General features: G+C 42.2%; 1 protein-coding gene across 1 annotated transcript in view; it reads left to right on the top strand.

The window, feature by feature from the left end:
- Positions 1 to 16,214, top strand: part of LOC121940130 (kinesin-like protein KIF1C) — a 30,396-nt gene extending 14,182 nt beyond the window's left edge. The window contains exons 9-29 of the mRNA XM_088073395.1: positions 115 to 226; positions 348 to 425; positions 952 to 1,017; positions 1,131 to 1,209; positions 2,242 to 2,320; positions 2,412 to 2,560; positions 3,209 to 3,313; positions 3,418 to 3,536; positions 3,666 to 3,745; positions 4,524 to 4,599; positions 5,020 to 5,099; positions 5,899 to 5,993; positions 6,901 to 6,984; positions 7,551 to 7,731; positions 8,634 to 8,706; positions 8,795 to 8,893; positions 9,152 to 9,313; positions 9,411 to 9,722; positions 10,486 to 10,575; positions 10,652 to 10,886; positions 10,977 to 16,214. Of these exons, the coding sequence (XP_087929521.1) occupies positions 115 to 226; positions 348 to 425; positions 952 to 1,017; positions 1,131 to 1,209; positions 2,242 to 2,320; positions 2,412 to 2,560; positions 3,209 to 3,313; positions 3,418 to 3,536; positions 3,666 to 3,745; positions 4,524 to 4,599; positions 5,020 to 5,099; positions 5,899 to 5,993; positions 6,901 to 6,984; positions 7,551 to 7,731; positions 8,634 to 8,706; positions 8,795 to 8,893; positions 9,152 to 9,313; positions 9,411 to 9,722; positions 10,486 to 10,575; positions 10,652 to 10,886; positions 10,977 to 11,809 (3,187 nt within the window). The 3' untranslated portion in view covers positions 11,810 to 16,214. The remainder of the gene's footprint in view (positions 1 to 114; positions 227 to 347; positions 426 to 951; positions 1,018 to 1,130; positions 1,210 to 2,241; positions 2,321 to 2,411; positions 2,561 to 3,208; positions 3,314 to 3,417; positions 3,537 to 3,665; positions 3,746 to 4,523; positions 4,600 to 5,019; positions 5,100 to 5,898; positions 5,994 to 6,900; positions 6,985 to 7,550; positions 7,732 to 8,633; positions 8,707 to 8,794; positions 8,894 to 9,151; positions 9,314 to 9,410; positions 9,723 to 10,485; positions 10,576 to 10,651; positions 10,887 to 10,976) is intronic.
- The last annotated feature ends 1 nt before the right edge of the window (position 16,215 follows it).

Here is a 16,215-nt window from a genome sequence, read left to right as displayed (position 1 = left end):
TGTCCTCCTGTGGACACAAGACGTCCCCACAGAGCTGCTGTCATTTAAATATATATATATATATACTACGTAAGTATATAAATGTCCCATTGATGATGTATTTATTGATTACAGGACGGTCGCAGCTACAAACATGAACGAGACGTCGTCCAGGTCGCACGCCGTCTTCACCATCGTCTTCACCCAAAAACGACGAGACCAGATGACCAGCCTGGACACAGAGAAGGTGTGTGTGTGTGTGTGTGTGTGTGTGTGTGTGAGATTGTGTGATTGTAGTACCTTATTTTTTGTTGAATTGTCGTCAATAATCAGGATTTTGGACGTAAAGATCAAACCTCTGTCCTCAGGTCAGTAAGATCAGTCTGGTGGATCTGGCAGGAAGCGAGCGAGCCGACTCCTCGGGGGCGAAGGGCACCCGGCTCAAGGTCAGAGGTCACACCACTTTATTAGTTTATGATAAACATCCCCGTCAGCTGACGCCTGACTGAAATCTCTTCAGTGTTTTTTTTAATTTAATTATTTTTTTTATACTTTATTTTCCTCATAACGTTTTCATACAGCTTTTCACTTTACAATATTACAAATACAGTTTTAAATGAAAATCAACATATACATTAAAATACACAAATAACTGAAATATCTGCCATTATCAAAAAATGAAAATGAGAGAAAAAAAAAGTGGGAAAAAAGGAAAAGGAAGTCAGATTGTAGTTGGTCTCACACGTTTTTAAATATTAATGAATTAAATTTAATGTCACAGTTCTGCCTTTTCTCAAACACATCTTCCATTCTTTATTTTGTGAGTCTCTTTTTCCATAGATTCTTCTAAGTCTTTAATCGTATTTTTCCATTTTATTGAATCTGTTTATCTGAATTTAGGCATCATTTTCTGATCATTTCACTGCTTTATTATTTTATTTATTTTAATTTTTTAAATGTATTTGTTTGCAGGAAGGAGCAAACATCAACAAATCTCTGACCACGCTGGGCAAAGTGATATCGGCTCTGGCTGAGATGGTGAGTCGCCACACACACTTTATATATTTATACTGGTGACAAAAAACATTAGAAAAATGTACAAAATTCACAGTTAAATTATGAATATATGTTTGTGTTTATGTCATCTGCAGCAAAGCAACAAGAAGAGGAAAAGTGATTTTATTCCCTACAGAGACTCTGTTCTCACCTGGCTGCTGAAGGAGAATCTGGGTATGTACTGCTATTATTATTATTATTATTATTATTGTTATTATTACTATCATTATTGTTATTATTATACACAATAGAAGTAGTAGTATTTTTATTATTATCGTAAGTCATAAACATTGACATTTCATGCAGTAATAATCTACATTTGAAAAGGTGTTTTGTAGTGATGAAGAAGAACCGATGAGGAGTTTCCATTATGTTAATAATATTAATTTTTATAATATAGATAATGTTAATGTTAATAATATTGATAATGTTAATGTTAATAATGTAAATGTCAGTAATCTTAATGTTAATAATGTTAATGTTAATAATAATTCTAATATTTAATGTTAATAATATTGGTGATATTAATGTTAATGTTAGTGTTAATAATATTCTTAATGTTAATGTTGATAATGTTAATGTTAGTGTTAATAATATTGCTAATGCTAATTTTTAATGTTGATAATGTTAATGTTAGTGTTAATAATATTGTTAATGTTAATACTGATAATGTTAATGTTAATGTTGATAATGTTAATGTTAGTGTTAATAATATTGTTAATGTTAATACTGATAATGTTAATGTTAATGTTGATAATGTTAATGTTGATAGTGTTAATGTTAATGTTAGTGTTAATAATATTGTTAATGTTAATACTGATAATGTTAATGTTAATGTTGATAATGTTAATGTTAATGTTAGTGTTAATAATATTGTTAATGTTAATACTGATAATGTTAATGTTGATAATGTTAATGTTAATGTTAGTGTTAATAATATTGTTAATGTTAATACTGATAATGTTAATGTTGATAATGTTAATGTTAATGTTAGTGTTAATAATATTGTTAATGTTAATACTGATAATGTTAATGTTAATGTTGATAATGTTAATGTTAATGTTAGTGTTAATAATATTGTTAATGTTAATGTTAATGTTGATAATGTTAATGTTAATGTTAGTGTTAATAATATTGTTAATGTTAATGTTAATGTTGATAATGTTAATGGTCTCTAAGATGAGTTTTTGCGTGTTTTTGTTTCAGGGGGAAACTCTCGGACGGCCATGATCGCCGCTCTGAGTCCTGCTGACATCAACTATGAAGAAACACTGAGCACGCTGAGGTCAGAGGTCGTCTCATTGTCTTTACGTTAGAGTGTAATCCGCTGAGATTCAGACGTCCAATCAGAATCCACCTGTGATCTGTGTCTGCAGGTATGCCGACCGAGCCAAACAGATCCGCTGTAACGCCGTCATCAACGAGGATCCGAACGCCAAACTGATCCGCGAGCTGAAGGACGAAGTGGAGCGACTGAGGAACCTGCTGTTCTCTCAGGGCCTGCAGGAGCTGCTCGACAACGCAGGTTTATATATTTATACTCCTCTATTGTATATATCTACTGCAGAAATACATTCTGTGTACACTCATGAAAACATATACTTTATACCGATATATGTACACCTTTATTATATACTATATGTACTGCAGAAATACAATTTATGTACCAGAGAAAAATATGTGCAGCTATAATAATACATGTATTATTACAGTGTAACTGCTGTATACTCCTAATAATACATACATTATCCTGGTATACACACACCCCAGTACATAAACATTATATTATGTTGCCGTGTAAGCACACTGTACATGGATTACAGTTGGTGTGTGTGTGTGTGTGTGTGTGTGTGTGTGTGTGTGTGTGTTTAAAGGTGGTATTTATGGTATGGTGTGTATGTGCAGAATGTTTAGAGGATATTTACAGACAACAGCAACTGTGTGTGCATGTGTGTGTGTGTGTGTGTGTGTGTGTGTGTGTGTGTGCATATGTGTGTGCGTGTGCATATGTGTGTGTGTGTGTGTGTGTGTGTGTGCATGTGTGTGTGCATATGTGTGTGCGTGTGCATGTGTGTGTGCATATGTGTGTGTGTGTGTGTGTGTGCAGATATGTACACTCTGTTAGCGAGGATGTGTGAGATTGCCACGTGTTAAACTTGTCTCTGTTTCTCAGTGAACAACAACGGTCCGTCAGGTGTCACAGGTGTGTCGTCGTCCCCGCTGCCGCTGACGCCCACAGCCAATGGGGTTGCACCTAAGGATGGCTCCGCCCCTCCAGGTATGAGAGAGTGTGTATGTAGAAAATGCAATTTTCATGAATATTTTATATATGTCGGCAGAACTTTATAATTCTAAGGTGATGAAACGTCTCTCTGTCTTCAGGCGTCGAGCCGTCTGCAGACGGCGTCCCCGCCGACCACCTGATGGAGGACGGAGAGGATGGAGAGGAGGCGGTCACCACGGAGACCATCAGTAAAGAGGAGGCAGCGGAGAGGCTGCTGGTGAGCTCCCAGTTTGACCCTCTGTGTGTGTGTGTGTGTGTGTGTGTGTGTGTGTGTGTGTGTTGGACTGACGTGTGTGTGTGTGTGTGTGTGTGTGTGTGTGTGTGTGTGTGTGTGTGTGTGTTGCAGGAGACGGAGAAGATCATCGCAGAGCTGAATGAGACGTGGGAGGAGAAGTTGAGGAAGACGGAGTCTATCCGTCTGGAGAGGTGAGAGCTGTTTGTTTCATCTGTCGCTCGAAATGTTTCCTTCTTCCTGTTGTGATAACTGTGTGTGTGTTGATGCATGTGTCCTAAATGTAGTCCAGATTGTGTATCTGAGTGTAATCAGTGAATTTGCAGCTCAGCTCCTACAATAAGTCTAAAATACACTGTGGAAACTAAATAGTTACATTCAGACTGTTCAGGTCCAAAAATGCTCCATTGAAACCCATTCAAACTGACATTTTTGATCCCACAGCCATCAGAGCAGAAAAACAGGACCTGTATTATTTCTGGGTGTCATTCTGGGCTTTTGACTCTGAATTTGTCATTTTGACTATTTTCCACCTGATGAGGTCATTTTGACCATATTTGGCATATGGAGGAAATACATGCTATTTCCACTAGGTGACCTGTCAGAGTCAGTGTAGCTGCTGATCACTGACATATCCCAGACTGTCAGCAGCTACACTCACACACTGACATATCCCAGACTGTCAGCAGCTACACTCACACACTGACATATCCCAGACTGTCAGCAGCTACACTCACACACTGACATATCCCAGACTGTCAGCAGCTACACTCACACACTGACATATCCCAGACTGTCAGCAGCTACACTCACACACTGACATATCCCAGACTGTCAGCAGCTACACTCACACATATGAAATATGAAATGTCAAACTGTGTAGAAACGCTGTCTAAAATGTGTGTGTGTGTGTGTGTGTGTGTGTGTGTGTGTGTGTGTGTGTGTGTGTGTGTGTATGTGTGTGTGTAACAGGGAGTCCCTGCTGGCAGAGATGGGCGTCTCCATCAAAGAGGACGGAGGGACGCTGGGTGTCTTCTCTCCTAAAGGAGTGAGTTCACATCAAACACCAGAGACAAAAAGGACACACACACACACACACACACACACACACACACACACACACACACACACACACACACACACACACACACACACACACACACACACACACACACACACACGTCAGTCCAACACACACACACACACACACACACACACACACGGCTCCCACCAACATGAAATTCATGCAAAGTCAATGTGAAATATGTTTTTTGAGGCCATTATTTTTATTATTCAATGTTTAATTTAAATTCTAAACATGTTGAACGTCACGAAAAATAAACTTAGATCGATAAATCTTTAAAATCTGCGGCGTGTGACCGCGGACAGGACCGCTGGATTTTATGTTTGCAGGACTCAGATGTTGCTGATTGCTGTGTTTAAATAAAGTTTTTGAATTTTGTTGCAGACGCCTCACCTGGTGAACCTAAACGAGGACCCGCTGATGTCCGAGTGTTTGCTTTACTACATCAAGGAGGGATTCACCAGGTCTGAACTCGAGCTGTTTACATCACTGAACTCCCACGGTCAGGGAAGACCAGGAGCTATCATTGAAAGTTTTGGAAAACTCCTGGAAATGTGTTGACTGTAATAAATAACGGTGAATTTGTTTTCTGTAGCTTTAATTTTCAGTCGACGTTTGATGACGTTTTTGTTTGTTTATCTACATTTTCTCTGTGTTCGTCTCCTTCGTGTCGATTATCGGGAAAATCTTTTTGTCGTTTTTAGGAAAACAGTTATGGAAGACATGTTTTCAAAAAGAAAATGATGTTTTTTTTTCTTTTTTAAAATTTCCTGGCGTTTTTTTTTTTTTTTACAGAAAATTTGAACATTTTGTTGATTTTCTTAATGTTTTCTTTAAAAGAAGCTATTGTTGGATTTTTAAATTTCAGACGGTCCTTGAACACATCACGTTGGATGCTGAAATCTTTTTTGAACAGTTTGAATTTTATTTGTTTGAAAAACGCCGGACGAAATGGGGCAAGAACATTTTTTTGTGGGTCCTTGAAAGTCGTGTAAAAGTATTTAAGATGAAAATGTGTTTTTCCCTCCATCAGTCTGCTGATTATTCTCTCCGTTTATTGTATTTGTGAAACTTCAGAGCGTTTTTGTGTTTCTGTTCAGCCAAAAATCCTCATTTTTTTTATTTTGATTAAGATGATTTTTTTATTTTAAAAAAGAAAGTGATTATTAATCTTTTGACGCGATAGGACTGAGGATCTGAATTGTTTAAATCTACACGTGGATTTTTCGGATGATTATCAGACGTCTGTCAATGTTGTTTCAGGGTGGGACAGCAGGACGTGGACATCAAACTGTCCGGTCACTTCATAAAGGAGATCCACTGTGTGTTTGTGAGTGAGACCAACGAGCAGGGAGAAGGTGAGACACACTGTCCTCGTCTGTCTGTCTTTTTTTATTCTCTGACACGTCAAACAAAACTCAGCGACGTTTGTGAACCGAGATAATAATCTGATATCTGAGCGGAGGTCACCGTCCTGATCATGCTCATCCTCGAGAACACGTGAATGAAATCATGATCTGAGCGCGCTCAGAGCGCCCTCCGGTGGTCAGACTGCAGCAGCTGCACATCAGTCAGAGCTTTAAAAGGTTTCCTGAGAGCATCCAAACTCTTAGAAACGATGAAAAATGAAAATAAATGACTTAAAATCAGCAAGTTTTATTCACATTTCCAGAATCAAGTTTACAGACAAACAAAACAAAAATGTTGTCTCAGTTTTTTGGGGGCAAAATGTTTCTGAAAATCATGTAGATGTAGGAGAAAACAAAAGAAACTGCAAAGTCAAGAATCTTAAATAGAAAATTTACAGTTTACATAAAAAATACATCAAATATATCAACGTAGATGTTAAATCAGGCGTGTGTGTGTGTGTGTGTGTGAATGTTCAGTGTGTGTGTGTGTGTTCAGTGATTGTGTGTGTGTGTTCAGTGAGTGTGTGTGTGTGTGTGTGTGTGTTCAGTGAGTGACTCTCTTTCTTCTTCTCTCTCTGTAAAAGCTGCCGGGAAATCTGTCAGGTATCGTCTCAACAGTCGTTTCTGGTTGCCATGGTTACGTCCCCTTCATATTCACATCCATGTTTCCTGTGCCCCCCCACCACAGATCCCCCCTCATATTGTGTTTGTGTGTGCGTGTGTGTGTGTGTGTGTGTGTGTGTGTGTGCTTGTGTGTTTCTGACTGTAAATCCATCATATTAATCAGCTTCTCTGTGTGTGTGTGTGTGTGTGTGTGTGTGTGTGCGTGTGCGTGCGTGCGTGCGTGCGTGCACAGTGGTGGTGACTCTGGAGCCGTTGGTCGGAGCGGAGACGTACGTTAACGGGAAGCAGATCACGGAGGCCGTCGTCCTCAAACAAGGTGAGTACAGCCGGTTCTGTAGATGTGCATTAACACCTGGATACTGCACCAAAGATGGCGCCTGTTCAGTCCCGCGCAGGAGTGCGCCCCCCTGAATGTGTGCCGTATTTAATATAGGAATATGTACTTTACACGGTGACGACGTCACAGATTTTCACTTTTCTCAGATCAAAATAAATATAAATATATAAACATAAATATTAATGTGAAACCATTACTCAGAAATTCACAATAGAGAGTCATAATTTACCTTTTTTGCAGCTCTTTTTTAAGCTTTCGTTTTGAAAAATAAGTGTATTATAAATAGGGCTGTCGAACAATCCTTTTAAAAAAAAAAAAGTTTTTTTTAAATCATGTTAAGTTGCAGAATTTCAATAGCTAATCGCAGCTGACCCCTTTTATTTTTTTAAAAATGACAGGTCACCAGTGGAAATAGCACGTATTTCCTCCATATGCCAAATACGGTCAAAATGACCTCATCAGGTGGAAAATAGTCAAAATCACTTTATAATAAATGTGTTAACGCTGACGGTCCTGATTATAAACAACCATTTCTCCGTTGCTAGGTAACCGCATCGTGATGGGGAAGAACCACGTGTTTCGATTTAACCACCCGGAGCAGGCGAGGCTGGAGAGGGAGCGCAGCGTCACGGCCGAGCAGCAGGGCGAGCCGGAGGACTGGAACTACGCTCAGCGGGAGCTGCTGGAGAAACAAGGCATCGACATCAAGCTGGAGATGGAGAAGAGGTGACGCACATTCACAGCAGGAAAATATAACCGTTCATACCCAAAACAATCAAATACTGCTGTGTCGACAGTGTGAGAATGTTTCACAGTTTTATATCAAATAATGATAAGCTACAAGAAATGCCATGAAGTCAGTATTTAAAAAAATCATAAATAGATAAGTCTACGTATGAAATAAATACATATGTCTATGAAAACGATCCTTTAATAAATGAATAAAAAGACATAAATACAATAAAATAAGTGCAACTAGATTCTTTAAAAAGTGTCAGTTGAAAACTATTTGATTTGTTTTTTGGGGATATCGTTTTAAAGGACTAATCAATTAAATTGATCTTGGGGGGATTTGCTATAACAAGACGTTCGAAGACTTCTGGCTTCTTTCAGGCAAAGAAATCATCAGTAATTGAAATGAATGTTAGTTTTATTGTTAAAGGAGAGAGTTATTAACACAGGAGAGAACTACTAACAAAGGAGGTAATTGATAACACAGGAGAGAACTAACATTACGTAGAGACGTGATGATAAAGGAGGGAACTTTTGAGAAAGGAGAGAACTAATAATGAAGGATTAATGATAAAGGAGAGCATTAACTAATAATGTAGGAGAGAATAATAATGAAGGAGAGAAGTTATGGTATAGGAGAAAACTCATAATAAGGGAGGGAACTGATGATGAAGGAGAAAACTAATGACAGGAAAACTTATAAAGGAGAGAACTATTGATAAATAAGAGACTGGCGATAAAGGCGAGAGCAATTGATAAAGGAAAGAACTTAGGTTGACGGAAAAAATAATAATGAAGGAGAAAACTAATGATAACTAGTGACCGATGCACTAATTGGTTAATTAATGAAGAGGTTAATTAATTGATAAATTGGTGGCTGTGTCGGTGTGTTGCAGACTTCAGGACATGGAGGTTCAGTACCGGAGAGAGAAGGAGGAGGCCGACCTGTTGCTGGAGCAACACAGACTGGTGACTTCCTGTTTGTGATCGATTCGCATCAGATCACCTGGTGTCACCTGATCTATAATCAATAACCTGTGTGTGTGTGTTCGTTCAGTATGCAGACAGCGACAGCGGTGACGACTCAGACAAACGCTCCTGTGAGGAGAGCTGGAGGCTGATCTCCTCCCTGAGAGAGAAGCTACCTGCCAACAAGGTAAACACACCTGTCCGTCTGTGTGTGTGTGTGTGTGTGTGTGTGTGTGTGTCCGTCTGTCTGTCTCTGTCTCACCTGGCTGTCTCACCTGGCTGTCTCACCTGTGTGTCTCTCCTGTGTGTCTCACCTGTGTGTCTCACCTGTGTGTCTCACCTGTGTGTCTCTCCTGTGTGTCTCACCTGTGTGTCTCTCCTGTGTGTCTCACCTGTGTGTCTCTCCTGGCTGTCTCACCTGTGTGTCTCACCTGTGTGTGTCCAGGTGCAGTCCATAGTGAAGCGCTGTGGTCTCCCCAGCAGTGGGAAAAGGAGGGAGCCCCTCAGAGTCTATCAGATCCCTCAGAGGAGGAGGATCAGCAAAGACCCCAAACGGGTCACCATGGAGGACCTCCGCATGCAGGCGGTCAAAGAGATCTGCTACGAGGTCCGAACACACTCAGTGTCTCCTATGTCTTTCTGTCTTTCCCAGTAAAACAAGTTTGTCCCTAAGTGTTCTCCTGTGTGTGTGGCGCCCCCCTCAGGTGGCTCTGGGAGACTTTCGTCACTCCCGGCAGGAGATCGAAGCGCTGTCCATCGTCAAGATGAAGGAGCTCTGCCGCATGTACGCCAAGAAAGACCCCAACGAGAGGGAGAGCTGGAGGGCCGTGGCCCAGGACGTCTGCGACACCGTGGGCATCGGAGAGGAGAGGAGCCCCCCCACCGAGGAGGGGGGAGGAGGAGGAGGAGGAGGAGGGGGAGGAGGAGGAGGAGGAGCAGAGACGGGGGAGGGAGGAGGGAAAAAAAACGCATATGACCTGAAGGCTCACATCGATAAACTGACAGATATTTTAGAGGTGAGTTCTCAGGTTAGTTGTTACAGGAAGATGATCACACAGGAGAGAAGTACTGAAAAAAGAAAGTAACAACACTGAAAAAAGAAGCAAACTTGTGACAAAACAACATTACAGAACTAATACATACAGGAAACAGGAGAGAGCTAATGATACAGGAGAGAGCTAATGATACAGGAGAGAGCTAATGATACAGGAGAGAGCTAATGATACAGGAGAGAACTAATGATACAGGAGAGAGCTAATGATACAGGAGAGAGCTAATGATACAGGAGAGAGCTAATGATACAGGAGAGAACTAATGATACAGGAGAGAGCTAATGATACAGGAGAGAACTAATGATACAGGAGAGAGCTAATGATACAGGAGAGAACTAATGATACAGGAGAGAGCTAATGATACAGGAGAGAACTAATGATACAGGAGAGAGCTAATGATACAGGAGAGAGCTAATGATACAGGAGAGAACTAATGATACAGGAGAGAGCTAATGATACAGGAGAGCGCTAATAATACAGGAGAGAGCTAATGATACAGGAGAGAGCTAATAATACAGGAGAGAGCTAATGATACAGGAGAGAACTAATGATACAGGAGAGAGCTAATGATACAGGAGAGAGCTAATGATACAGGAGAGAGCTAATGATACAGGAGAGAGCTAATGATACAGGAGAGAATTCAGTACTACAATAGACGTTGAGATTTTTCTGACTGTTCAGGCTTCATTAAAAAAATAAATAAAATAAAAGTCTCTGACTCCTGCAGGAGGTGAAGCTGCAGAACAACATGAAGGACGAGGAGATCAAAGCTCTGAGAGACAGGATGATCAAGATGGAGAGCATCATACCTGTTCAGGTACGTTCACACCTCACGGTCTGGTCAGTCAGCTGATCATCCGTCTCACGCTAACCCGTCCTCCTCTCATTTCCAGGATGACGATGTGAATGGCAGAGAAGAAGGAGTGTCGCCTAAGAGGGGCGACGATGGGGCCGGCGACAACGGGGCCGCTGATGACACCCAGCAGCCGGAGGTCAGAGTCCAGCGGTTGATGGAAGAGGACCCGGCGTTCAGGCGAGGGCGCCTCCGCTGGCTGAAACAGGAGCAGCAGCGAATCCTGAACCTGCAGCAGCAGAACATCGCCAAGAAGCTGCGAGGACAGAACCAGGGTTAGATTACGTCACTGAGCGCTCACACGACATGTTTGTGTTTCAGGAGATGCCTGACCGATGTCCCGTCTGTCCCCTGTCCTCCTGCAGGTCAGAACTCACCTGTGGTTCCTGTGCACCTCCCCGGGACCGGCCGCTTCATCCCCCCGCAGGAGTGCAAGCTCAAGTTCCCCTTTAAGAGTAACCCCGCCCACCGGTTGTCATGGGGACCAGCCAGCGCGGCCCTGCAGGCTCTGGGTCTGGGGGAGGGAGGGGGAGAGGAGGGGGAACAGCAGCAGGAGGAGGTGGGAGGAGGAGGAGGATGTGAGGGCAAAGCTTCTCCGTCACCTCCTCCGCCTCAGGGCCTTTTGCCCATCCCTTTCCAGGCTCCGCCCCCTCGCATGCGCACCCCCAGCCCCCATCGTGCCTGGCAGCAGCGCAATCAGGGTAACCAGGGTAACCAGGGCGGCTTCTATCACCAGCACCATGGCAACAACAACAACCACCAACGCCGCTATCGCCGCAACTCCCTAGACAGTTCTCCCCACCGCAACTACGACAACGACCAGCGACATGGTGGTGGCGGCGGTCACCAGGGGCGACCGAGACAGAGAAGAGGGGTGTCACCCGGGCCAGGAGGAGAGAGAGGAGGCGGGAGAGGAGGAGGAGGAGGAGGGGGGAGGGACAGAGAAGGAGGCTTCCATTATAATCAGCACCATCAGTTTCATCACCATCCCTACTACAATCCCCATAATGCACCATTCCAACCAGGACCTCACCCCAACTACCACAGCCTGCCGCGTTCCGGCGTCCCGCCCCCGCCCGCTGACATGCTGCTGGGGGCGGGGCCACCGCCAGGCGGGTGGGGCTTCACCACGCCGCCCAGGATGAGGCGGCAGTTCAGCGCACCGGACCTCAAAAACAACAAGGAGACCCCCATCTGACCTCTGACCCCAGGGAGGCCTCTGATTGGCTGCAGGACACGCGGCGCCCCTGATGCCGTCAAGATGACTGTGTGTGTGTGTGCGCGAGTGTGTGTGTGTGTTTCAGCACTTTCACCACACTGAGTCAGCTATTACACACCAACTAACATCACACACATCCTGTATCTTCAATCCTGCTGTGTGTGTGTGTGTGTGTGTGTGTGTGTGTGTGTGCGTGCGTGCGTGTGTGTAGCTTGCTCCTTGCCTTTACGTTAGCACGGGTTTGCTGTTGCCTTAGCAACAATGTTTAGTTCCTGTTACTGTTTATTGTCAGGCTGTCAAACATTATGGAAGTTTATTATGTAATTATTTAGTTTGATTAGTTTTATTGATTACTTTGGTCTTTATCAGTCGATTAGTGAAAGCTGAAGTGTAGCTCCTGGGGCTAGCTTCCGTTAGCCGTAGATAAGCGCTATCTCGGGGGTTAGCTACTGTTAGCGGGGGATACTGTGCTAACTCGGGGTTAGCTACTGTTAACCAAAGCTTAAGTTCTAGGTCCCAGTGTTAGCTGTTTGCACATGTTAAAGTGTTAGCTCCCGGTGCTCGCTATCATTAGCAGAAGCTAAAGTGATGTGCTGCGTTCATATAGAACTTGTGAGCTCATGTTTACAACGTGAAAAGTGGCAAACTCGGAGTGGTTGGAAAAATTTCACCTTTTGAGGTCATAAATTCCACGAGAGAGGGGTGATAATATGGACTCTTACTGACATCACAACTTCAAACGTAGCATTACCCCCCAGGGCTAGCTACTGTTAGTAAAAGCTGGAGTGTTAGCACCAAGGGCTAGTTAACATTAGCAGAAGCTCAAGTGATGCTGCGTTCAAATGGAACTTGTGAGCTCATGTTTACAACATGGCAAGTCGTGTCCACAACGTTGTGAATTCAGAGTGCCCAGAAAATATCCTTTTTTGAGGTCGTAAGTACCAACAGAGAGGGGCGTTCATATGGACTCTTATTGACAATACATCCGCATTTAAACATACCATTAGCTCCCAGGGCTAACTGCCGTTAGCCGTAGCTGAAGTGCTGTCTCTTGGTGATAACCACCGTTAGCCGAAGCTTAAGTAGCTCCCGAGGCTAGCCACCTTCAGCTCGAGCCGTTTTAATTTTGTTGATCTTGTTTTAACTTGAAGATGAAGTACTTTGGTTTGTTTTTTTTTTCTGAGCAGGACGAGTGTTTGTACTTCAATGGAGTTTGGGTTTTAAGCTCTCCTCTCTTTTAGCCGCTGTTAGCCCAGGAGGCTAACTAGCCCAGCTCAGCCTGAGAGCTCTGTGTTAGCTTGAGCTAGTCAGTTAGCCTGAGCAGGGAGAGCGAGTGGCTCTTTCACTTTTTAGGCAAATGCGCTACAAGTGCAACACGGGTGAAAGTATTAGCCTAGCCTCGCTTAGCCAAGGTAGAGTTCATGTTGTATGGGAATTACAGTTTGTATGACTTCAGCCACGGATGAAGAGTTTGAATATTATTTACTATAAAAGATCAAATAAACCTTTATTGATTCCCAGAGGGGAAACTTGTCCATATAAGAGCAATTTAACACAAAGTTGCAAAGTGAAGGGGCATGTTAAAATGTGTAAAACAATTAATGGATTATCAAAATGTTTAATTTTCTGTTAACTGATTTTAATAAGAACAAAACTTTCCTGAGGCTGATTTTTATAATGACCTCATGGTTGCAGAAATACGGACCTGTCAGGCCGCAAAAAAAGACAAAGCTGATTCCTGTCAGGTATAACATGAACAGGTTTTCACAATTTTACGAGATAAGTTCATGTTATCAAAGAAAAGTTGTTTTTTTTAATGCGAGAAAAGTTTCTAGTAATAACATGAAAAGATCTTTTTTTTAAAAAAAAAAATTATTTTTATAACATGAAAATGAAAACATTTTCTTCTAACAAAATATCTTGTTAAAACAAGTTCTTTTTACAAATTTCTTGTAACATGAAAATATCCTGGAATAATGTGAAAACTATTTTCTTATAATTGAAAATTATTCATGAAAAAAAGAAGAGTTTTTTTTGTTACATGAAAATGTCTTGAAAAATGTGAAAAGCAAATTGTTAATACAAGAAACTTTTCATGTTCTGACCTGATACAGTTTTTTTGTGCTGGCAGTTACTGGCTTCCATACACAAGGATCCCCCGACTACTTTTTAAAAAATATTTTACTGTGTAAAAACAACTGAAACTCTAAATGACCTCAAACATCTCTTAAGTATTTCAGCTTCACCATTTCAACATTAGAAAAGCAGACACGCTGATGCGTCACATTAACAAAGTGACTGTGCCTTTAAATCACCGAGTTACATTTAAAACAATGTGACAAACACGTTTTAAATGAAAAACACATGAACCCGTTGGAGCTCGTAGTTTCCGTCTCTCCCGTGTGACACTGAATGCTGCGTCGCTACGAACCAAAGAACGCTGCTCTGCGGCGCCTCCTGCAGGAGCTGACGGGCACACTGCTGTACAGACGGACGGTGTGAGGAGGAGGAGGAGGAGGAGGTGTAGATGTTGACACTCGCATGTTGAATCGTTTTAAAGCGTTGTGTGTATATTTGAAGTGTATCCTGATTTATTTGTTGATGTTTTCATGAAGATGAATATTTTTTAAAAAGGCGGCGACATTAATGTGTCGCCTTCACTGTCTCTGGCAATCGTGGGAAATGTAAGTCATGCCTCATGGGAGATGTAGGACTTGTGGGAGATTGTAGGAATCATGATGGATTATGTAAGGCTGTGTGAGCAAAGAACTCTGGGAAATGTAGTTTGAAACATGGTGAGAGAAGGAGCAAAAGAGACAGTAAGCTTTGTGTTTGAAGAGACACGACGACGTGTCGTGTGTGATTTTCAGGACCTGACAAAAAGTTTTTATGATGTCCAAGAAGGGACGAGAGATAACGGCGCCTTCATGACACGGCAGGAAGTGGGAAATTGTGGCGTTTATCCTATTTGTCGTTGTATTTATTTTCATTTTAAAGAAAATTTTAAAAAAAACAGTGACAGTTGTTGATGTTTGTTGACATCAAACTTGTGTTTCAATCATAAAGATGAAGATTTTCAGTTTAAGTGCAATAAAAGAGAAAAGCCGCAAACATCAGCATCTGTTTTTCTGTTGTTGCGTTCACTGAACTGCTGGAATACAGGAAGTTTAATAACAACCAGCCTGCCGCATATTTCTGACTCCCGCCGTCTGCCTGAACGCAGCCCCGGAGGCTTTTATCCGCCCTCGATGACGATGACATGTTTACTGTTAGCTGGGAGTTGGCGCCACTGCCTAAACCCCGCCCACACAGAGCAAGGCATTGTGGGAGATGACGAGTGGAGCAAGTTTGTGCTCCGTGACTTTGAGACCTTTTCACAAAAGGTCAGAACCAGCCAATGGGAGCGCTCCGTCCCAGTCAGGGAGGAAGCCGCCGTGATGATGATGATGATGACAAAAACACAAGAACTGAATGTGATTGGCCGGAGAAGCATGACATCAGCAGAATTTAATTTCTGCTCTGCTGTTTCCGGAATCGACCAATCACGGGACAATCCTGATAACCTGCTGCCACCGCCGGGCTTGATGGGAAACAATGTTTCCGTTTTTACGGTTTTAATTTTACTGATTTTTATTTTTATTATTTTTTATTTTTAATTTCCAGCTTGGGCTTCTGATTGGCTGTTTTATTTTCTCTGTGTATTCATTTGCTTCTCGTATTTTAACCCCGCCTTCATGTTTGACCTTTGCTTTGTGATGTCATCGCGTCATCATCACTATTATTAATATAACTGTTTTAAAGTATAAAGCGTCATTAATGTTGGGTTCTTTTGGATGCTGCTAAAGGGAGCTTCTTCGCCCTCATGCAACTGCCTGGGTGTGTTTAATGTGTGTGTGTGTGTGTTCATGTATGTTCGTGTGTATTGGTCATCTGTGTGCGTGTGTGTGTGTGTTTTCGGATTAATTTAGAGTCATAGTCTAAAGCTTGTTTTCCGTTATGAATCTGATTTTACTGTTTATCTTCTAATCTTCTGTTTAGTTTTGTTAATTGGAGGAGGGGGGGCACTGTTGCCATGGCAACCAGGCCCATCACTGATTGGCCCTGCCCGTTCCCTTACACCTCTGCTCCAATCCCGACCTCGGAATACGTGACATCACAGCATGATGTCGCCACGGGAAACCTGGAAAACAGACAAGATGACATCATGGTGATGACATCATGGTGTAGCCCTCCTCCTATTGGCTGAGAGCCGCTTCAGCTATTTTCCTGTCTGTTGGGTTGTTGTTGTTGTTTTTTGTTGTTGTTTGTGTTGTATCAGGAACCAATCTCAGGCTCTACCTGCAGACAACATGATGGCAATAAACTGTCAGTAAGAACGAAAAAAC

The sequence above is a fragment of the Plectropomus leopardus genome, chromosome 23, assembly GCF_026936395.1.
Source record: "Plectropomus leopardus strain MGB_pleo_1.0 chromosome 23, ASM2693639v1, whole genome shotgun sequence".
Taxonomy (NCBI): domain Eukaryota; kingdom Metazoa; phylum Chordata; class Actinopteri; order Perciformes; family Serranidae; genus Plectropomus; species Plectropomus leopardus.
Note: the sequence above shows the minus strand (reverse complement) of the source record. Positions and strands in the feature narration are given on the sequence as shown.